The sequence below is a fragment of the Echinococcus granulosus genome (assembly GCF_000524195.1).
Source record: "Echinococcus granulosus chromosome Unknown EG_S00035, whole genome shotgun sequence".
NCBI classification, from domain to species: Eukaryota; Metazoa; Platyhelminthes; class Cestoda; order Cyclophyllidea; family Taeniidae; genus Echinococcus; species Echinococcus granulosus.
Window position 1 is genome coordinate 148,922 of NW_020170415.1, and position 23,655 is coordinate 172,576.

Consider the following 23,655-nt stretch of genomic DNA (forward strand, 5'->3'; position numbering starts at 1 on the left):
CGGGCAAGATTTTAAGAATTCACCCCGTATGATGTTAATACGAATTACCCTGAGGGCAGTGAACGAAGCCAATGCCGAACGGACCAATCGAAAGGCAGGACCGCGTGGAGCCCTCTTTTAATGGGTTGGGCAGGTACCTGCAGCATCGCCAATTTCCTGAGATATTGGATTTTCTTTCAGTCCAATACTTTAACACATTTTGTGATCCTCTTTGAAAGATTGCGTTTTATTTGTGCAAAGTAATACATAATCTAAAACACTGCTTTTTGAAGGTTCGGCGATGTAGATTTGTGAACGTGCCGAATAATAACTCAGGAGACTGTTTGTAATAGTGACCGTTTTTATTAATTATGGCTTGTCTAATTTACATAATCGGTGTTAGGATGCACAGGTATCTATGTCTACCCTTTCTGTCAGCTAATTTGTGATAAATACCGACTGAAGATTAAATTCCTTGGGAACTTGTCTTATGATTTGGGAGGAACTTTTAAGCAAAAATAAGTTGCAAACGACTGATTAGGCAGTAAATGGAACTCCTTCAAGTTAGACCCATCACTTAAAACCCTATGGAGTTGGGTATGTGAACCACCAATTATGCCACGGAACAACTATTCAGCGACGAATATATGTAGGGCACTTGAAAGGAATTCAAGTAAACTGGAGCTTTGCAGTTCAAAAATGTTTTTTTTTTCGCGTAATTTTTAGGGGCTATGAGGAGCAGCTAGCCGGCGTAAATAGGCAATGTGGGGCCACATTCAAGGCAAAGGCACTCGAGGCGATGCGAAATCCTCTCGTCAATTGGTCTGATTATTCGGTCGAGTTCGCCTCCGCCTTCGGCATCTTCATAGTCATCCTCATTGGCCTCGTCATCGTCTTGATCGTCTTTATCGTAGAATTCTGCCTCGATGTCTACAAGGTAATCTCTAGGCGATTTTTCATTACTACGTGCATAAAAATCATTTAAAACTCCGTCATTATTGTGTGTAATGTTGCATAACGCGTTTGCAATTCGCTTAGGAATAAAATCAGACACCACAACATTCCAACTGTTTCATTGTTTTAAGACGTCACTAGCTGCTTTTCATTTGTTTTTTCCTCCCAACTCAATGCTTCTCCTTTTTATTGAATGCGTCGTATGCGTGTGATGTGCGGGCACTTTCAAGAAAGTCGGGTCGTCAAATATGTATGACGTTGGTAACAAAGGCAATACATAGTGGTTCTTCCGTTTAATCACCCTTGTATTTCAAATGTCACATCATTTGTAGTATTTAAAAAGAAAGCACTTGAAAGAGTTTGATTTAAAGATGGTTTGTGCCATAACACGAAAAAAAGTGTCAAGTCTTCAATTAGAACTACCCCTCCACTACTGATTACGACATGGACAGATTGCATGCGATAAACTCCGTTGATTAATTAACTCCCCTCGAAAGGTTTACCTCTTCGTGATAATCGCGATGGCGACTAACTGGAGTTCGATGTGGAACTGAGACTTGGGGTGAAGGCGATGCTCACGCTTTGTTTTTAGCACACTTTTTTTAACGCGATCTTTTATTTTAGAAGCCGGAACAGGGCCAATGAAGACGAGCCTCGGAATGCGGACTCGTGATATTGACCATACCATCTTCCTCACTGTGAACGTTTTCACAGACCTCCTCAGAAAAGTGCATTTGTTCTTGACCTCCTAATAAGCCTTTCAAATCGTGTATTCGTGGCCAATTTTGGAACGTCCTGTAATTGATTTGTAATGTGGGGGAGCGCGCAAAAGCGATTCTCCGTTGGTAGTGGACCCATTTATTGCTTATTTGTTTGTCAAAAACTTGGTCCGGCTTTTGTCTGGTTTGCGAATTTCCGACTTTAAACTCAATGATCCTAGTCCCTTTTCAAAAAAGTAAGTGTTTATTGCTACCCACATGCATTCCTTTTACTGTGTCAGAGTGGCACGTGAGATGCCGCGGTGGTTCGAGTCATCCCTGAAATCTCAATGCGACATGCCAAAACTGAAAAGTGATTTGGCATGGGCGTATGAGAGGGTGTAGGAGCTGTAAATGTGGGCTTCCGCAGCACCTGACATGCCCTTTTAGTTAGATATAAATTTGAGCAAGGATCATTTTACCCATATTATACAATTAACACTTTTGACTGGCGGTACTTGCTGCATTTATTCCCAGGAGTGTTGGTTTTAGTTCTTAGTACCGAAAGGTAAAACGCATTAGCAGAAATAAGTCGCAATTCGCAAAACAACTTAAGATCAGGCCCACTTGCGAAGGCATGGAAGCGTCAGACACATTATTTATTCCTTTCCAGGGAGGCATTCCCCACCGCTTCATTTTAAATTAGGATAAATCCTGATGCAATAAATCTTGCTGCTGGTACTTACGACTAATACCGTGGAAGCTGAAGACAGTGTAAACTTGGAACAGTCAGACGGAATTGCAACCACTGAGGGTTAGTTCACGAAAGGCATTTAAGTTCACTAAAAAGAAGGACCTGAACCTTGTGGCAGGAAAGCCTAGAGACTTCGGCTAAGAAGGAGGGCTTTGCTCGAAGACGTGGATGTGGAAACGACTATAATAACGGCTTCGGTGCACGCCACAATCTCATCAACATTAGAACGAAACTGGACACTCCATTCGAAGGTTACCTTTCCTTTGTTAATTCGATAATAGAGGCAAAGGATATGAGTGAATCACCTCATTGTTTTGCATGAGTAATTACAAAAGCCACTCACACCAGGCACAGTAGTGAAGTAGTGGATGAGGAGCTGCTTGGAATCCCAACCCCAACTGTCACCATCCATCGTAGCTCCACCGGCTCTAGCCATTCGAGTACGATGGGCGAATACCTCAAATTGTTATGATGCGTAGCAATTCGGGACGGCTCTGTTGCTACTGTAAGCACGGAGTGGAAAACTGGAACGTAAAGCATTCAAACCAAATTGCAACGGCTGTACTGGCGGTCAACTTTGGAATGCGGTGTCAAATTTAGGAGTGTCTTAGTAATGAGCAGCTCATCATTGTTGCGTCGCGCCCTGAACGCTACTACTACTAGCTACTTGAAGTAGCTATCAGCGCATTCGTGTTTTATGCCTTCGCCGCATACTCAAAGGGCTCAAGCACTACCATTGCTGCCTGGCGTCTTGACTGAGTCTGAGTACCGATTCTGATGAATATAGCACCACTCTCAGTACGCAGTACCGATGCAGGAGCAGGGAAATTGGCACAATGGACTTAGAGTCCATGCTTGATTAGGATGTTGTGTAAAAACGTCCATTTACAGCCTCTGACAGGGAAATTTACGAATACACTTGTTTTTACACAAATGCCTCTGCAAGAGGAGATTGGTGTGTGAACCGTACCTGTTGTCGGGCATCGTCAAGCTCTCAGCAGTCCAATGTAGCTAACCTGATAGAGAACAATTTTCAGGGATATGAATCAACGAGACACGCTACCACAAAATAATCTTGGCGGCCTTTTCGCTATAGTACAAATCCACCTAATCTTTTTTCCCTTCCTGCTCGGGAGCCGAAATAGCAGTAGCCACTGGGAGCCTCGAGAACGAATCCCAAAACAAAGACTGTGCAGTTGAATCTGCCCCTACGATGGACAACGCTAAGCCTACACCGCCAGTCTTTCAGCTGCTCTAGGGGCTGATGATACGTCTCATAACGTAGGAGATAATTCGGTCCAGAAAATTATCTGCACGGGACTTTCTTCGATACAATGGCTAGGAAAAGAAGAGGAAAACCGTTTTTTTTTACAGTTCGCCATGAGTGAGAGCGGAGCCGAATCCGAAGCTGCGATGCTGGAGGTAGAAACCAACCTTGTCGTAAACTAGTTTGCATCCCGAGGTGGAGAAGAGGCGGGTGCCTTCAGGTTCCCAATCCAGCTCGGCCAGCACAAAGTCGATCATCGTCTCAGTGGCTTCAACTCCCAGGCGGCGTGCAGCGTCGACTATACACGCGCTTACGTGCACCTCCTGCAGTGGAAGGAAGGGCACCACTGCAGTTATCACGTGGCTGCTTATCAGGTCCGAAAACTTGAAGGCGCCTATAAGGCGAAATAAGATATAGTACAACACAAATTACCTGCAGCATCGAGGTCAATAGCAGATAAGAAACGAGAAAGAACAACCATCCCGATTCCACTGTGGATGAGCGAACCTCCAGAGACTCAGTATAAAAGCTTTCCAGCCGTTTTGTGCAATTGCAACAAAGCTACTACCAGATCCTTATGCCGAACTGAGATACAACTTGGAGGCTTCGTTGGTGTGCTGCCAAATCCACTCTGAAAGAGCAGCAATCCTGATTTAGCCAGATCAAAGCTACCCCTAAGCGTCATAGAAAAAAGGTATCCACCGCGGAGTAAAAGCATTAAAACATCTTGAGTTCTATCTCTTGTCAGTCAAGTGTCTGTCAGAGCCACAGACTCTATCAAACCTGGACAAGAACGCAGCGCACGAACCCTCTTCATTGTAGACTGACTTCGAGAGAGCTCGACGGAGGTCAGCATACTGAATCGATTTACGATTCTTCCCAGTGTTAAGGTGATTGTAAACGTATTCGTTAATGAGTGAAGCACCATTGTTTCTAAAAACGGGAAGGGAGTCAAAATGACTACGCATATTTAGCCAACCACGAAGATCAAGCAAAAGCAAATCACATTGAAATCACCAAAGGAGATCATCCTGCATCACTGACATTGGATGTGAGAATAAGGAGTCAAATCTCACCCCATGAAGACAAAAATGGCCTTCCTGTAGTCCACGCCCTTGATGGATTCTGTGTAACCCAAAAGAGGAACGAGAACATCCAGAATGCCCGCGGGCATTTTATGAACCTCGTCAAAAACCAACATAGCTCGGTTGCATTTGCTAACTACCTCTCGAATGTCCTCCAGTACTTTGGCCTAGAGAGTTTGCAAACGATAATAAAGAGGGATGGTGTCAACAAGCTGATGATAGCTCCAGCTTAGAATAAGTTTGAGGCAAATTAAAGAACAACAGTACACCTTGTAGAATTCGACAGAGTCTTTGAAAAGAAAATCAACGGTAGCATCGAAGTAACGATAAAAGCTACTCTTCTCGCCTGCCCTGAACAAACTCGACGCCAAAATGGAGGCTGCGTAGTTTTTGCCAACACCTGTAAATCCATGAAGTGAAAAAACCAGACTTCTGCGAGGACTTGGATCCTCCAGATGGGCCTAAAATACAGAGAAGATTAAGAGGTGCCTTTTCCAACACAAAAACAGCCTTGCGGCCATTTACGGAAATAAAAAGGGCAAAAATCCTACCATAAAACAATAACAAGTAATAGGACGCACGCACCTTCACATAGTTGTAGAACCTTTCAATGGCAATGTGTTGTCCATAAAGTTTCGCAGTTAGGTTCCCATAAAAATCTTAAATATGTGAGTCAAGGCAAACCTACATTCATGATTGAAATGAAGAGCATCGCTGCAGCATTCACCAAAAAGACACTTGACCGGCTCGAAGAATTTTGGTAGGAAGGTGAGACCACTTGCAATCGATATGCCAAAAGCATAGGTTAAATAGCACACCACCAGAGCAATGTTCGCAGGCTTCATCTATAGTGCCAGAATAGTGTCTAACGAGGTTAGCAGTGCCAATAGGTCAAGACAGGAATACTATTCACAGTCCCAAAATTAAAACCTTCCACCAAGTTTTGCCGTTAAACTAAGGGCTATAAGTTTTTAAGCCAAAAGAGAACCATAAATTTAACCAATCTGCAAGGAAGACATAAAGTGAGAAAAAAGTGAAAAAAAAGTGAAAAAAAGAGCTGAATGGCTATAGCTCTATTTAATCAGTCAAAATTTTACATTTGAGTAAGCTTTTTTGGTAATATATAGCCCAAGGAGCTCTAAGGTCATTTAAATTGTTTTGTTAACCAACAACTTCAGCGGTGTTTTGGACAGTTGCATGTAGCTAGTTTCCGGGCATGCTAGGGAAACTTGTGCAAAGTATTAGGAATTATCCAAAAACTTCTGTACTCCTAACCGGCGTCTTCTTCGTTGTGGGGAATCGTGTGAGGCTGAAATACAAGTAATGGAGCCGATTTCGATAATGCGTTATTTTGATAGAGACAACCTCTTGCGTCGTCGTATTTGCAACCAGCTAAAAGTTGGTTTCTTTATTTCATCTAACAATGTCTAAAGGAACTGGGTATGAAAAAGTTAACAAGCAATGATAGACTCCAACGGGTTACTGTTCTTCTCAATCCTTTTGCTCATCAGAGGGGAATATTAGATAACTTCGATCAAAATGCGATGCCTCTTTTACAAATAAGCGGTCTGGATGTACAAATGGTGTATCTGGACGATGATGATGAAGCAAAGGAATACTCAAGTGTGCTAGATCCTACGAGCACTGATGCAGTCATTGTTGCTGGTGATGACAATCTCTTGGCTAAGGTAACGTCAATGGAGGTGGCCCTATTTTGCCCCATAGACCCTTACCGGACTCCTACATAGGAGTGAATATGTGGTAGGTTGCTGTTTTTTCCAGTTGTGTTGTAGACGACGAACCTTTGGAATATACCCATTTACGTGCTTCCTCTGGGGGTTTTTAATAACTATTGCAGTACAGTGCTCAAGGATAGTAACTTTATTAGGTATTCCAATTAAGTGACTTTGTTCTATTTGTCTTAGCTGGTGCTACCAAATGATTGTACCAGTTTTGCAAAATAAGTCGCATCGCAGAAATGTCCTGAGCATTCGACCTGTGGTAAAAGGCACTCCCGAGTTTGAGAACAGTGAATATTTTCAGGTACGCACAAATTTGACTGCTTAAGGTTGTCCCTCAATAGCCTGATTCCTCTAAGCAGGAGGTCTTTGCAATGACTGGAATTGAATGGAGCTGCTGGCGCGATGTGGAGTACGGCGGTGGTGGTCTTTCTCTAACCGCTTCTCGTCCCACCAGCCACAAACCTCGCCTCGCCACTTCTCCGAGATGCGGCGACCCTGGCGCTTCCAATGATATCATTGTCGATAATTCTCTTAGCTCCGCTTACAGGTACTATTCGCTCCGCCAGTGCTTTAAGCGCCTTGGTGCCGTCTGCCGCCATACCTTGGCCTATCTCCGCGCTCCTGCCTTTGATCCCACTCCACCCACCGCAGAGCAGCTGGAGGCGGCCAGAAGGAAAAGAAAGCCCCTCAGACGAGGATGTGCTAAGCAAGCAACGCTTATTGTTAAACCCGTGTGTGGTGGTTGTAAAAAGTGCTGGAGTGAGAAGCATAGGGTGTGTTTGCTATTAATCGGCCCGTTCTTAAATGTTACGCCTGATATACTTTATTACATGCCCAATGAAGTCTTGATTTTTGACCACGCCTCTCACTACTCGGGGAAATGCTCAATCCCCCACAGGTTATGATTCATGCACATAGAATTTTAATATCTAAACATGACAATTTACTGAATAACAACTGTACTTTGCTCACTGAATAAGGGACATGTCAAGCCTTACCGTGGGGAACCTTTTCATTTTACCTCTTACTATATCAATTTGTGGTTAATGGTGTCTGAATTTACTTTCTGGGGAAAAACAGTTTTTCGAACACTATTGGATAACTTGCTTTGGCAGGCTTTGAACAGCCATGAATGTTTTCGAATCAAAACAAATTAGATGCATCGTATACTAGGTAAAATTCCGCTTTAGTGTATGTAGCTTTAAAGTGCTCGCTAAAGTACGAACGTGGAAGACTGAGTTGTTACTTTAATGTATTTGTAAAAATTTTGTTTATTGGGATGTTTTCCAATGTCCATGGTTGCTTTACTGCCTACTTGCCTATTTGTTATTCATTAAAATTTATTTTTAATGAATATGCTTTGCCATAGACATGGCTTGTAAATTTTACTTTAGCTTCTTGGCATGCTTCTAAATGAGAGGTTTTCGGTAATAGGGATCCGCTTTCCCTCGAATACCAATTAAAAATGCACTCTGAATCTCTGCTTTTATTTCCTCATTATTTCATCTTTTCCTTATCTATTGTTACATATAGTTTGTATTATCGGGTTCTAGAAATGCTCTTGTCAAAACTGTCTTGCATTCTTTGGCTGGGAATTTCAGCGTCGGCGTCCGGTTTTTGATGGGGACGTACTCACATTTCATGTTAATATGCATTTGTGGCACAGCGAAGGCGAGCAAAGTGTGGAAAAAATCGGAATTTTGATCAGTTATTTTAAGCTAGTTCTAGTTTAGTTCAAAGCTAGTAATATTTTTTGCGACTTCTAATGCTTTGACCTGGGCTGGTGTGCCTGAAATGCTACTTAAACTCATTCAGTAGCGTTTATTATGCATTATTTTAGTTGGCAGTGTCAAAAATGGTGCCAGAGGCCTCGCGGAAATCATCATGGTTGGGGTGGATTTTCGGTTTTTCCTCATACTCCACTGCCAAAAATGACAAAAAGACATTGAAATCACAAAATACAGAATTCATGGATTACGAAAACCCCGAGTGTGGTTCGGAAACACGTCTCAATGTACCTCCGGCCTCGCGTATCGTCATCACTCTTGATGGGGTATGTTACTTAGTTCCATTAATCACTTCAACTACGACTTAAGTGGCTTTCATAATCAAACTTTTAAGAAGGCTTTAAATTTATTGTTTACCAATGTTGGCAATATCTTCTGGTTCCATTATTTGAGGTATTTTCACGTGTTGGAGCATGGCCAGTAGAATAAGTGAGTGTGAGCAATTATCGGCGAATTTCCTAGATTTTGTTACGGAGCGTTGCTTTGCCGCAAATTTCCTGCTCTCCCATTTACCTTTTAATCTCGCTGACGGAAAGGGTTGGTTGAACAAATCGGCTGGTGTTTCTGTGTCTTCATGTTCATTTGAAATCGCACTTTGGTTTTCGCTCTCTTTTTTAGCCTTCCTTCTGCAGCAACAAACGAACGCGAAATTTTCTCCTGCGAAAACGTTGACAATTTACTCTTTTATTTTCGTAAATTCACTGAACAGCTTTTTAGTCCCAGCACTCGGATTTTGCATTTTCGAATTACACAGTCAATGCTTTTAATTAATGTTTTTTGTGCATAAAGTGTCATTTGCAAAATGCTCACGTATCTCTCGAGAGACATCGACTTTAACTAGGAGGATGATTGTTTTTCCTTGGGAATGGCTAAACACGCATGAATTATAAATCATAATTTGTTTTCATATTTCCATAAAAATAACAAACTGACACACTCTTTGTCTCCCCTACGCATTAACCATTCTATCTTTCACAAGATAACATTCCTAATATCCGAAAGCACTTTTGCTTTTACGCCTTTATGAATAAGGTTTTCAGGGTGGAAATTTGCCCTACATTCAGTGCTTGCATAAGCAGTTTTTTTCGCAAGTGAACCTTAAAGGTTGGACCTGGTGTAAGATGGAACAGTTTGCGTATTATTGCGGTTTGAGTTCTGTTTCACCACATTCATGTCAATGGAGCCTTTTGTCTGAGGTGAGCGTTGTCCAAGTTACCTTCTTTCTAATAGGGCTATCTTTAGTGGATTTGTTTTGTTTAAAGTGATAGATATACTGTGTCATAAAATTCTACTGTCTTTACTTCGATCGGAATGCCTTCTTGTAAGAAACGCATTTCCTCTTCCCTTCTTTGTAGGCAAAATGTGATTCGTGGTAGACGGTGGCCAAAATGGCATTGCTCAAGCACATTCTTTTTAAGAAGTCTAGTCAATTTCTTATCTGCTGCATTGAATTCCTATTTACCTCTCGGTATGGTAAAGGTCCTCCCTACCCATTTCTCGATCTACAGCTTTAGTTAGAGGTACCTGAAATCTGGTAGGTTCATCAAATATTGAAGAATGTTAAATATCTCCCAACTTACTTGTAGCCGAAATGACATTTCTAAAACGTGGTTCTTCTAATCCCTACGTTTTTTCGATTCATACCAGTAGGATTTTGGTTAGAGATGAAAAGAGTAGGGGCAGGGAGAGAGGGTGGTAGGTGAATCGCAATCTCATCCCCAAAGTAGCCCACTTGTATTCGATTATTCGCCCTCTTCCTTTCGTTGAACAACTGCTAGCTGTAGACAGCGTGCAAGCGTGTTTGAGCGAGATACCGAGCGGGTAGGTCATTCATTTTAATTTGGTCCTGACAACTGCTGCCTTCTTGCTGTCGCCTACTTCCTCCATTTCCCGTTAAAAGTTATTCACTTTTGTCAAGCTGAATTTTGCTTATCCTCCCTCTCCCATTTGTGCAATCCTCGCCCTGTCAGGTCCTGCGTCGCATTCACTGATTTGAATCCCATTCTTTGATGCATTTTGATCCACCCCACCAGTGACGCTGACAGTTAACAAAACGCGAGCGATATCATGCCATTGCGTTTGCTCCTTGAGAGCACCAATAAATTCCATGGATTCACGTGTCTTCAGTAAAATCGTCGCTAACCTGGATGCGGATTTCGGTGATGGCCAAATGCGTCTCTGCTCATATCGGCCTTGCTATTCTGGACCACTCGCTGCCGGGATCTTGGAAGAAATTCTAACAGCACGGTCGGTTCTCTGCTATCTACTTGACCCAATCAACTACTGCGCAAAAAGTAATGGTGTACTTATTCACCGTTTAAGAAGATCTTACATGTGATACACTATTTTAAACTAATTTTGGTGCGAAATTGTATGAGCATCTAAAGTGAGGGAGTGTCGCATATGTGTGACACAGGTAGCGAATCCGTTAATAACTTAACTAATCATGTTACTGGTATTGTGGACATGCTTATCCGCTCGCACACCTTTTTATTTCTGTGTAAACTTCAGTCTCGCATTAGCTACTTGGAGGGCTGTAGATTTGTCTCCAGGATCTGTTTCCCAGCCACAAAAATATGAACAAATACTCATCCAGGCTACGCATACTAAATCTAATAATGACTTAAACACTATTAACTGAAGGCGCGTCATAACAAATGCCAAAATACTGGGTGCGTTTTCTCCCAATTTTGCCCCATTAAAGAAGTTGCAATTTTCGAAAATTTTTCCCACATTGTCGTACGAGACAGGTTGTATGTATACTAGTCGCATGTTTGTAGGCTTTTTTTGCATCAGGAAGCAGTGTTAAACATTGCACCGAATTTCCACTGAGAGGGGAGCTGCATTTTTACCCACACCCATTTGTTATCCTTCTGTCTGAAATCCTTGCAGATCTGCCTATCCCGTATAAAAGCATTGTATCGCTCTCTTCATCCCCGTCTAAATTGGCTGCATATACCCACCCTCTAACTGTTGCCGTATATTTTTCCAAAAAAATAAAACCGCGCTTCCTGTATATGTTTTGTCCTGTATCTTACAATCGCCCGTCGTCTCGTCTCATTTGTCAGCGAAATTTGTTCGTACAAGATATCAAGGTGTCATGGCGCTCCGTAGGTTTGCAGGACCTCGGTTTCGCTCCGGGATGCTCAACAAGTAAAGGTAGTAGTGGCCTCATTGTCGGGGACTAGGAGCATAGCTCCATTCTATTAGCGCAGTGACCGGGTCGCGGGAGACGGAAAAGGTTTATATTTGTCAAGAAGTACGTTTAACATAAGTGTCATGCTAACACTGTTTGATGGACCGGTGATTGCAATGGTTTCCGCCGCATTTTACGGTCGTCATCATAGTTTGATGTCGATTAGGTCCCTGCCGCCGGAGTGGAAGCCTGATCGCGGGAGATTGGAACAACTCGCATTGCAAAATAAACTATGTACTCCTCTTTTGAGCCTTGTTCCGTAGTCACTTTTTCGTTTTGATTGCTATAAAGCTGCCGGTGGCAGCAGCATTGAAACTGAAAATCGGATGATACGTTGAGTTAGCTCCTTGTTTAATCATTGGCAATGCACACCTTAGTTCTCTATCCGATGTACTGCATCAGGGAGGAATTCATTTGGGGGCCAGGGACATAGGCATCTGACTAAACGCAAAATTAGTAAAGGCGTATGTCTTCGGATAATCGCAAGAAGTTGATATTCTAGGCAGTTTTCGAGGACGATTTTAATCCGTCCAGCCCGATGCTGCTTGCTTACCGATCATAATACAGAACTCAGGATCAAAAGTTGATATTCCTTCTGTGGTGAGTCTCCACAGATTTAGCTATCCCCAGTCGACATCTTTTATTAATGGGAATGTTTAAATCAGTCCTCCAACGCAGCTTCGCTGCCGTCATCGAGACTGAATTGGAAGGCTCCATGTGGACAGTTATAACACTACTGAACTTTTATTATCGTTTCCTCTACAGGACAATATTCGTGTCAACGTGTCACCAGCAGCGCGGAGTCTGGTGACCTACGTGAGACAGGCTATGGAGCACCTCACTTCTCCGGCTTATCATTCCAATTCTGTGGAGCCCCTTCCGCTCTCCTGTCTCTGCTCCTCCGTCATCCTCTGCCCCTCGCGCACTGATGTGAGTTCCTCCCTTTCCCTTGTGAAACTTTTCGAGTTTTCTTTCATCTTTTCCAGGTGAAAAATAGTACACAACTATGCAAATTCCCGCTATTTGAAAAAGTTTTCCCTATAAGTATGTACACCTCTATCACTTTGTCTATCTTGTGACCCTTCTCGTCAAGTTTTATGACCCCTTATCCCAAATGAAAGCATTTTAATGCATGTATGATGAAGGAGTAAAAGAATGTTTCCCGTTTTTGATGGCAAAGCCCTTGACTTGTGATTTGAAAGGAACAAAATGAAGGATTGGCTTTTTGGCCAGTTCCTCTGTGAACTGAACTTGCGACTTTCCACGTTATTAGTCCAGTTTTCCCAAAAACTGAGTTATGTGCGAGCAGCCTTGTCTAATTCTTTCTTGTAATCAATAATACGCTCAGAATGCATGAATATGAAGACGAATTTTTCTTAGCCTCCTGCCGCGATATGCGTGAAACTTACGATTTATTAGTCGATTTGAGCTTTGTCCTATCTTTCGTAAATATTACTCCTCTTTCCGATCACTCGATCCATCCAGTTGGCAATTCATGCCAGGTTGTACATTTCCTTGTACATGTAATGATAAAATAGTGCCAGAAATCTGGATTCCCTGGCGGTTGGGTGCCTCGAGGTTCATAGGTCGTTCGTGGTAACACCTCCCATTGTACTTTATTTGTTACTGTCTCAGGCAAGGACAATCAATCTCGTGTTGGTGCAGTATTAACGACGATTCAATCAAAATCTACCTCATGGAAGACTTATCACTTCCAAATTAATGCCATCGATGCCTCTTTTTTATTGGCTTGATAAGAAAAATCCTTGTTTGAATCTATTCTACTCTAAAAGGTCTGTTAAAATGCTATTTTGAGTTTTTTACGAAGACCATATTTAGTTAACGGTTTTTCTGCCCTCTCCAAACCGATTGTCTTAGATAAAGAGTGGTTTTTTATCCACTGCTGAGTTAAAGGATTTAATTTGTTGTACCTTACAAATCCAGTATTATAGACCTACTTGGGTTGCAGACGATTATTTATAGATATGACTATCTAACTCGTGAAATGCTGATCTACGTTTAGTAAGGTCTCGGATTAACACTTTTAGGAACCTTCCGTACTCCCATTCGCTGTTCCATAAAAGCCGGCTGAATCCGGCTCCTCCTTGAATAAACTTGGACTGTGCTCTAAAACGCGTCTCAATTTTCACTGGACTATAATACTACCTAATTGAACTCTTTGGGGTGAAGAACGGGGCTTTTGTTTGCGTTGCAAATGTTATTCTTCATGGTTCCCTGGATAGCGAAATCGAGGTCTTGAAAACCACAAATGCGATTTCACTGCCTTGTCGTTCAATGCTCTTTCAATTGCTGTCGCAATGGTTGCTTCCAAAGTCTTATCCAAAAATGTGAATAATTATTGGTCCAGTATGAATTCTGCTTTTTTAATTAGAATAATAAAAAATTGGAAGAATTTAATCGTTTCTTTTTTGGGGATTCCAGCAAGGCGCTCTTGCAGCGGCAAAGTGACTTATCAGTTTGCGTGTGCCCGTGAAACTAACGAACTCTCCTTTCAATTAACCTCTTCTAGGAAAGGAAAAAGAATATTTTCTCTCTATTGTTTTGCAAAGTATTTTTCTCCCGACTTTACTTTTGAGATTGGGAATATTTTTTTATTATGCCATAAAATATACTCTTTGTAAAGTCATTAGGAATTATCCCAAAAAGAGTAAAAATCTTTGTAAATTATCTGTGACAATACCTTTTTTGCCCCCCCCCCTTCCCTCGAAAAAAAGGTATCAGAGTACTGCCGCCTCAACAGTACCATCAGAACGACACTATAGTTACCTTTTCCACTGTTGATTTGTAATTGTCCATATGGCGCAGCGGTGGAAGACACCACTACGGCAGTTTATGATATAGCCTTTATCGTCATGTTTAATCTCTTGCTCTCCATAATTTTATCTGCAATTGCAAAGCAATTGTTCCACCTTTTTCCAGGTGAAAATAATTAAGACGAAGGCATTTTACTAGTAAATCGCTACGCTGAAGACATCTATGCATGTTTTCCAATGGGACTTTTGCTTACACACATTTAGTGTTTCCTTTTATTACCTTTTGTTTTCACCCTTCTATTACTGTTCATTATTTTTAGCATCACTTATTAGCCCATGAAATATCTCCCTGTTACGCGGCAGTTTTAGCACTTGAGCCACTTGTCAAGACTTGATAAAGCATACCGCTCTGGCAGTGGTTAATTTATCATCGGCTTGCAGCGATACAGATGCAGTGGGCAGAGTTCCATGTCAACACTACTTTGAATTAATCATTAGGAAACCCATCCCCGAACCGAGATGGTATTGCTTGGTTGACGGCCAAATGCAGGACGCTTGAAATGTCGGTTAAAATCCAGTTGACCAACTACCACTCTTTTCTCTCTCCTACTGCTTCCTATTTCCGCGTCTGATAAGACAGTAGTCGTTACGACTAGATGGGGATACTCTATCCATATCACGTTTTCCCTGCATATTCGAATCGTTGCCTGCTTGTTGGTCCTCAGGTCGTCGTTATCAGTGGTGCTGCTATATACGTCCTCTAATCTCTTCATCATTATAGAAGTGCAATGTGACACTCATGCAGTGCCAAATGAAAAGTTTCTCCCCTCTGATAACTCGTGACGTACTGTTCAGCATTGGTCAGAATCTTAGTGTCCTCTTTTTCCCCTAGTAACACTTAAAATATCCCTTCGTCCTCATTTGGCATGAGTGACACCTCATTCATGGCATTAGTTTCCTATTAAACAGAAGAATTTGTACTTCATACGCCTTCAAAGCTTTCTCTATCAGTGATCTACGTGGTCCTAAAATCAAAACACATTTTTCCCAAATTTATGTTTCTAATTCCACAAATATCTTAGCTACCTAGTATCTCAGATATCCATCGATAATGGCCATTTAGTTAGTACTATCATCTATCATGCTAAAAAATTCCGCTACTTTATCCAGTTGATCCATCGCATTGCAGTTGGAAAGTAGGTTTTGCAATGGATGAAATTGGTGAGGAACAGTGAAGGTCTATGATAGTGCACGGCGATGATTTTGAGGCATGCCAGTCCCAAGATTGGGACGCAGTACGAACAAAGCTTTCCTTTAAATCGTGAGCTAAGATAAGGGCTTTTTCACTGGAGAAAAAAATGCATAAGGAGAGGACACTTGATGAGTCGACCTAATCACTCAGTGTGACATTCTCTTGTTACTGTTGTTACTGCTATTGGAGAACGCGCATTTCAACCCTAAGACACGAAAATGTCAACCCCGAGTGTGTCTCTGTGTTTATGCTTCTGTCTTCCTGCTTGTGTGAGCAGAGGACAAGAGGAGGGAGAGGTGACACTGCCAACGCCTCACTGTCACGCCCATCAATCAAATGGTCAAAATGTAAATTTACCTGCTTTTTTCCACACTCACATACCTCCACCTACGGCAGACCCAAGTCCTCGGTTTAGGTACTGTTGAGTAGTTAACCACTTATGAGCCAGGATTTTGTTATTAGAACCCAGATTTTAATGCCCTAACACCCGTTTTTAAACGCGTAGAGTTGCCAACGTGATCTATCGCGTCAATGGATATTTGACGACTAGAAAGCTATAGAGAAAAATTTTCGACTTTAGCCCTTTAACTCTCCAGTAGGAAGAATATTTTCTGTTCTGGTAGATTATACCAAAACTCATTCTTCTCTTGTCTCTCTTCCCTACTGGTAGATGCTCTGCTCAGATAAGCTCACGATTCCCGACTTTCTAATTAGACCTATTATGTTAGCGCGTATGATTTATTTTGGCTCGTTTCCTTACGTCAAGTTCCTTGATTCTTTTGGTAGCTAGGTCGAGAGCCTCACCGTATCGCTTCTCATTATCATCACTTTTGAGTGAACAGCTGTGAGTATCACCCTCTACTGCCTCTTTTTCACACTCAGAAGGTCTTTTGGAGGGTCTCGCCCTGTGTTTTGTCTTTGCAAGCCGCTGGCGCCATTCGGCAAAAGCACGAGTACAATGTTTTATAGAAAGCACCAGTTTAACTCTAATCAGCCCACGTAGGTGTTTTGCTCTTATGCTTCACCGCACCAACCAATTAGAGACCCTCTTTCTCGTCTCGGCATCGAACTAGCGTCCCCTGGGTGCTAGCTTAGGAGAAAGGGACGGGAACGGAGAGGGAAAATGGTGGGGAAGAAACTGTAAAATGGGGTTATTCTTCGAGATATAGAGGCGCACCTCGAGTATCGAAGTTTCCATCATTTTCGGCTCAACACTGTTTTGCTTTTCCTTCCAATTGCATTCAAGTAATATTAGGCTACTAGTTTATTGCTAAATTGTCGACGTTGGCTTCTTTCAATTGACGGTTGGTAAAAGGGTTTTTTATACAGTGTTTGTCCTTCTCTATCGGACATAATGATGTATTTTATGTAAGAACGATTTATTAGTGGAAGTTAAGTACCTCAGTTGTTGTTTCAATGGATAATGCTGCTAAGACGTTTCGAAACATTTTTTGTATGCCTTTGCTACTGGTAACCTGTAAAACTGCTTTCGAAATGGGTGCCAGGAGGCCCAATAGTGCAACAAAGAGTAGCAATTTCTTCATTTTACAGAATGAATTCCGAGCCTCGTTGCTTCATCATGTGATTTTCTCCTGAAACATTATTCTACCTTAAAAATAACTGTGCTCGAGGAGCAGAGGATAGAGCGATTTTAGCTGGTTTCGCTTAGGGACTTTTAAACGAATCCTCATTAAGGCATATTCTTTGAATTGCTTTGATAATTTCCTTCTCAACGAATTGTCAAAAATGCACTTTTGGAAAGTCCTTCATTGACGTGAGAGCGATTTAAGCAGGTTGATCTAAGAGAACAAAAATGGATTTTGCTGATCTTTTTTCATATTTTCTCCATTTTCCAAATCCTCATCTACATGTTTCTTCTTTTCTCCAACATTTCACACGACTCTTTGCTGTGGTCATTTTTAGTCACGCAATCTGCTGAAATTGAGTAATTCCTTAACACCTTGTAGACATTTGCCCATGCCTTCTTTGGTTCTCTCAACTCTACAGACGGAGGAATTTGTTGATAAGTTAACGCTGCGCTAATTTTCTAACACCTAAATCTGGTCGACTTTGGGTGCTTAATGGTGTAGCGCCCCGAGACTTCCCTGAGGGTGAAAAAAGACAATGCCCAGGGATTATACGTATTGCCGATGTTCAGAAGGACTGCGTGGTGGAGGTTGCTGGCATGGCCCGGATTTCGAGCCGTCCGGTAGGGGTACAAGGGTGGAGCCTCTAGGTTATCCGTTACTGAAATCGAGAGTTAAACAAACAATCAAGTTATCACTTAGTCTCTCCTCTTTTGATCGTTGCCTCCTTGCCCTCCTCTTGGTCAACCCCCCGCATCAGCCATCACAATGCAATAGAAGCTGTAAGGAAATGATCACGAGCCAACCGGAATAGTCAGCGAATTTCTGCGCATCAGAGATATTTGATTGCAAAACCTCCGATTCCTCTTGGCAATTCTACTGGATCCGGAGTTTCATCCTTTATGGGAACTGTATCGGGGGTCGAGGAGATGTGCTAACCATCACCTATGCCCATCGCTGGTCGTAGGAACACTGGGCTAGAGGCAAAGTTATATTCCAAAGGACGGGCTTTAACATAGTTCCGTGGGATAAGGCTTCAAGTCTATTTATCCTTGCCACCTTATTCTCACTTCAGCATTGTCCAACTATATCTACCTAGGTTGCATCCAGCCACCAGAGAAGTGGAGGAGGTATCGCGTGTTTGCTTCATTGGTATCTTCATTTAGGTACCGTAGACAACCTCGTGACGAATTAACCAGATTGTTCACGGTCATGGTTGGTTTTGCTTCAGTTGTTAGCAGCATTCATGTGGGGCACGAGACCTAGGTAGTTACCAAAGGTAGGCGCCATTCTCAGCCCTTTTGCTAGGGGTCGTCACAAATTCTCCAATTCGCAGCTTATGGCCTTCTTCCTTCATGTTAATGTTCATCACCCAGCAGTAGAAATCAGGGTAGTTGTCCTTTATGGTTGGATTTGCCTTCCGCTACCAAAATTGGAGCGTCTTGAGACAAAAGAAGACAATGCTCGGGCTAATTGTGTGCGTTGGGGGGGGGGGCCTGGGGGCTATCGTCATGGCCAGGAGGCCAGGTCACTTGGCATAGGTGCAATGGCGGGGTCTTGAGTGCCTCGGTACCAAAACCGCGATTTAAACGAACATTTAAGTTACTACAAATTGGCTCTACAGGCCACTAGGCGCTGCGGAGGAATGGACTGTCGAAGGGCCTATTATCTTAATTTCTCTCAGAAGTATCGTCTTTATCCTGATTCCGTTTCGAATATTTCCATTGCTGTTGCTCATTTGATCGTCATTAACATTTGTCATTTAAGTTCTCGGTTGGTAAGTGAATTTTGTGCGTTTGTGGTAGTGAATACCATTCCACTTTTCGAAATAACAACGATGTATATTGTGTGCACATTGCTTTATGTTGAAGCCAGTTGCTTTGATGGAGGGCAAATTCACTTCTATACGATTAAAACTTTTCGTAAACCTTTTTTAAAATGATGCTTTTAGAGACAAATATGGGGAAGGCAAACAATGCGGCAAAGAGGAGGTATTTCTTCGCCTCAGACGATAAGATCGCCTCGTGTATCACTGGAACTTTTCCTTTATTCCAAAAGGAAACTCGTATTTAGCCTAGAAAAAGTATGCGATCTTTCACACCTGACCCAGAACTGTCTCAATTATCCAGTGCATTTTATCCGGAGGGCAAAGTTTTCAATGGTTTGTACAAGTGCAATTCTTTGAACCGCTTTTGTAGTCCCTTTCCGTCTGATTTGACAGAATATTCTTCTCTAAAATAATTTTTCCTTGATATGAGGCGGATGCTAGATAAAAGTTGGTTTGAGGGAGGAAAGCATAAGCTTTCAGCACGTCTTGTTCATGCACTCCCCTTTTCGTATGCCTCTTTCTGTGCGCTCAATCCTTTTGTTGTTGCCATCTCAACACCTCATTTTCCCTCAGATTATGCTCTACTTCCCCCATGTTTTTTTTCAGATAACAGATATATATTTAATGAATTAACGGCGGACTTTTTCAATTAGCTGCGTTGGCCTGCTTTATGCAGTAAATCGAGTGTCGAGGTATCTATTGTTCGGATCTCTGCGGTATCCCGTCTCTGTGCGCTTTCATATTTAATTGTGTCCATCCCTGCTACTCATTCCCTCACCCGCCCCCAACTGTGCAGTGAGATGTCAAATTTCATTGGTTTAAACTGCCGTAGCACCTCGAGACTTCCATAAAGGTGAAGATGTATTACTGACTTACAGAAGGACTGGGGGTGGGGGGGAGCTACTGGCATGGCCCAAAGGCCAGGCTGCCCGATGGAAGTACGGTAGCCGAGCCCTTCAGTATCAGCGTAACCAAAGTGGAAAGCTAAATGATCGCAGCATTACACTATTGGCAAACGAACATTGACAACTAAGACATCTGTAAATGGCGCACCACTTTTTTCGGGTTTTCAAGTAACAATGCGTTTCGTATGCTGATCAACTTATTTTTGACGGACTTCCAAAATGTTAGCTGCTTTAGTGGAAGGTGAATCCGGTGCTGTAAAGTATACGGGAAGTTTACGTAGGTCCCTACGACTGATAATCTGCTGAAACACGTTTTTTAAAGTAGACTCGAGGAAGCGAAACTTTGTGCCAAAGACTAACCTGTATTTCTTGGGTAGATATTTTACTTACAGGCGATTTTAGCCTCACAGAAACGGATTCTTTGAGGATGTTCAATAAACCTTGGCTATTTGTCGATTTTAATGCGTAAGGTTTGTAAAAGGTGTCATTTGTAACCTAGCTTCAACGGTTCCTCTCTGGTCTTTTCTCCGGCAAGCTGCCTTTATAACCCCTTCTTTGAGACTTTTCTACGGTTTTATTCTAGGCGATGCATCAAGACGACTTTTTAAGGACCTTAAATTGAAGTGCGAATGACAGGTAGGTTGATTTGAGGCAGAAAACAATTCTTACAACATCTTGTGGTTACACTACCAATGGTCTCCAAATCTCTGCTGACACTTTCCGTTGTTGAGATTGTTTTTAGCTGCGTGGTTCCAACACTACTTTTCAGCTCCAACCCTCCTTCTTTCGTCCAAATGCTGCTGACGAGGGATGCAGTGGGTGAATTAGCGATGCGTTGGTGTTCACTGGCGCAATCAAACTCCTTTGGGTGATTAATTGGCCTGATAAATGGCTGTGGGCGGAACGAGCAATCGTCCTGCCATTTCGCTCCACTTCAAAGTAAATCCAGCCGCATTTTGTCGAGCATCTTCAATTTATGCTCGCAATTTTGATTTTCTTAGAGTTTGCTCCCATGCACTTTTCGTTTTCTGATCGCCATTAGTAGCCCAGATTTTTTGTCAGTTCTGGTTTTTTAATTTCCAGTTGACAAATCAGGGCTTTATACCAACGTGCCTTAGCAACTGATGTCTGTGTACAGAAGGTTCACAGTTCTGTTTTACTATTTTGTGTTGTGTCAGATGCCTATCCCAGCGTTTTCTTGATTTGTTGACCCCACTGGTGCAATCATTTCTAACCCCTCTTGTCAACAAACGCACTTATTGCAGTAGCTTTACAGAGCCAGAGTGGTCGTTTTCGTATCTGAAAGTTCTGTTGTCATCTCAAAATGCGTCATTTGCTCCTCACTGTTTTACACGCTTAAACATCGAATGACGGGTTCTAAAGTTCCTGCTTGAAATAGGCCATTTAACTTTTTTTGACATTTCTGTTCCGTTAATTTCAAAAAATGGTTACCTGTCATGAGTGCTGTCTCTCCATTATTACCTCGTATTTTCGTGCATTTGCACACGTTATTACACTCTTCTGTTTACGAATTAAAGATAATTTAAGTGTGTTTTATGCAAGTGCAATTTGGTGGCCCGTAACCTGTCAGCCTTGGCGTCTAACTTCAACATTCAACCTCTTTTATGTCCCACTTCTTGGATTCAGCACTTTTGCCCTATCTCCACATGTACTTTCCAATTAGGCCGTGGTGCTGCTCCAACTTCTCAATTGGAATGCACTTGAAATTTATGGATGGGCTTAGTGTTTTCCACACTCCCGAACTTCGGTTTTGCCAAAGGGTCTTGGCATCATAACGAGCGTTGATTGAGCGTGTCAATCGATTGGTTTGATTTACATTACCTGACGTTGCTTTGATGCGGAAATGGGTTCTTTGTTAATGTTTTTTTTGGTTGTCTATTGATTTTTTCCCCGCTGTATCTAATTTCGCGATTAGTAAATGAAAATACCAATTCATTTAATGAGATTAGAAATTCGTGTAACGTTAATCTAATGCAATCTGGCTCACGAGTCGCACGTAATGCGTAGTCAGATTGAAGGATTGGCCCAACTTCCTTGACTCTTGCCGGACACGGATATTCACCCGTCTTGTTCACCAGACCTTGTGCCATGAAAAACGTCTCTGAGACGTCTCACTTTCCAGACCTCTTTATTGCCGTCTACTGCTTCATCGCGTGTTCATTCTCATATAGCTTGACTATCGGTGCACTCCGACGCTTCACACCGAATGTCGTCTTCGTCAGCTCGTTTAGTCGACCCTATGCGACTTTGCAGCTTATTCCTAGCCATCTGCTTTTTTGGACCACATCCTTTTTATTTTCTTGCTCTTATGCTGCTTTCAAAAAGAAATCTGATCACGGTGTCCATTCACTTAGCAAACCTATTCGAGCGATTATCCATTTGAAAATGTGCACTCTTAGTTCCATGATACTCCGTGTGAATTGTCCTACGTCATACCATACGTTGCTGTCCTCAAAAGTACGGTTTTGTAAATTTGTATCCAAAAGGGGCACGGTAGGGAAGGGAAAAGCGATTGAAAACAAGTGTTTAAAAAAGGCGGCACCTCCAACCGGAAGTACACTGCAGTGTGTACCAACTACCTCCTTGTGCACACTTCTACAGGCTATTAATGTCGATATTTTTTTTCCCTATGCTTAAAATTTACGAAAGTTTCTTGGACTCCTTCATAAATTGCGAGTTCCTTGGAGGGTTCCAGAGTTAAGTTTTATATTTGCCAATGCATCCTACTCTTGTCAATGACCCGTCCTGATTCTGAAGTATGGCCTGAGGTCGTGCTCATGAACCGTCCGTAAATCGTCTTACGCCTCTATAGTCAGACCTTCGCAAAGAATTGTTTTTAAGGTGATGGATTATTTTGCTAATTTTAGATGTCACTTTGGAGTAGTTGCATCATTCAAGCGATGCTAATGGCTCTAATGGTCTCCAAAATTGCTAATGAGGTCGGTGGGAAGCAATTAATGATGTAAAGTATCAACAAACAGCAATGTGGATCATATTTCGGTTAAATCTATCGGTTCAGTTAAATTTAAGTAACTTAGTAAGTAGATAAGTAAGATGTACCTTTTAACGCTTCTTGTTATCGTCACTACCAGCTGCTTTTTCCAGATCTTGTAAACATTTGAAGGGTAATTGTGTTTTATTTGTTGGCGCCACCCTCATATTTGCACGCACTTTAAACTTTTTTGTCGATTTGGTACAAAACTCTTAATAGAGTGTTCCTATCCACCACTACTTTAATCATAGTAGTATGTGGCGCTCGAGTCACCTCCGGACGCGTTCTTAAGGTCTAGGCGTACGAAATTAGCTTTATTATAAGCGAACAGAGGGACTGGGGAACTGAGAGAATGAGTGACATAACCAAGGTTCTAGGACAGGGGCGCTGCGTCTTCGCATCATGATTATAAATGACGATGATAATGACTACCATAGGCAGTTCTCCAATATATGATCTTAAATCGTTCAAACCTGATTAAATAATTCGCAAAATGTGGAGTGGGTTCTGAGAGCCCTTTTCTTTTGCAAGTCTCCGCGTACTAAGCCATCTGTGCCAAAAACCCACCCTCCGTATTACTTTGGTGAAGTCTACAGCCGAAGCTGTCACCACGATTAGCGACTGAAGTGTGAGAATAGCTTTTTTGTAGGCGTACAGGAGACCTAGGATATAATAACAGCATAATTGACAGAAATGGCGTTATCCAATATTCAATTGGAACAATTGCCGTTCTGCGACAGGGGTGTGTCCTCTCAGCTCATGAATTCCTTAAACTTAATGGCCTGAACATGAGTACCATACGGCTGACGGATACATTATGTCTGCAAGAGTTTTG

At 42.2% G+C, this 23,655-nt stretch overlaps 3 protein-coding genes across 3 annotated transcripts in view; 2 read left to right on the forward strand and 1 right to left on the reverse strand. All coding sequences in view use genetic code 11, as the record gives it.

Annotated features, from left to right (window-relative positions):
* EGR_05049 (Glutamate receptor U1) overlaps nucleotides 1–1,578 on the forward strand; it is a gene marked incomplete at both ends in the record, with an annotated part of 8,593 nt that extends 7,015 nt beyond the window's left edge. Inside the window, 3 exons of the mRNA XM_024494298.1 lie at nucleotides 69–133; nucleotides 706–916; nucleotides 1,558–1,578. Coding sequence (XP_024351247.1) covers nucleotides 69–133; nucleotides 706–916; nucleotides 1,558–1,578 — 297 coding nt within the window. The remainder of the gene's footprint in view (nucleotides 1–68; nucleotides 134–705; nucleotides 917–1,557) is intronic.
* Nucleotides 1,579–3,753: 2,175 nt separating this feature from the next.
* On the reverse strand, nucleotides 3,754–5,582 carry EGR_05050 (Torsin-1A; the record flags this gene model as incomplete). Its single annotated transcript, XM_024494299.1, has 6 exons — nucleotides 3,754–4,046; nucleotides 4,461–4,585; nucleotides 4,729–4,904; nucleotides 5,007–5,198; nucleotides 5,323–5,396; nucleotides 5,426–5,582. 6 exons carry the CDS (start codon nucleotides 5,580–5,582, stop codon nucleotides 3,754–3,756), a joined length of 1,017 nt encoding a protein of 338 aa, XP_024351248.1.
* A 699-nt stretch (nucleotides 5,583–6,281) lies between these two features.
* On the forward strand, nucleotides 6,282–15,000 carry EGR_05051 (Acylglycerol kinase; the record flags this gene model as incomplete). Its single annotated transcript, XM_024494300.1, has 7 exons — nucleotides 6,282–6,425; nucleotides 6,531–6,625; nucleotides 6,663–6,780; nucleotides 6,821–7,252; nucleotides 8,320–8,532; nucleotides 12,228–12,392; nucleotides 14,962–15,000. The coding sequence occupies 7 exons, from the start codon at nucleotides 6,282–6,284 to the stop codon at nucleotides 14,998–15,000; spliced, it is 1,206 nt and encodes a 401-aa protein (XP_024351249.1).
* Between the last annotated feature and the right edge of the window lie 8,655 nt (nucleotides 15,001–23,655).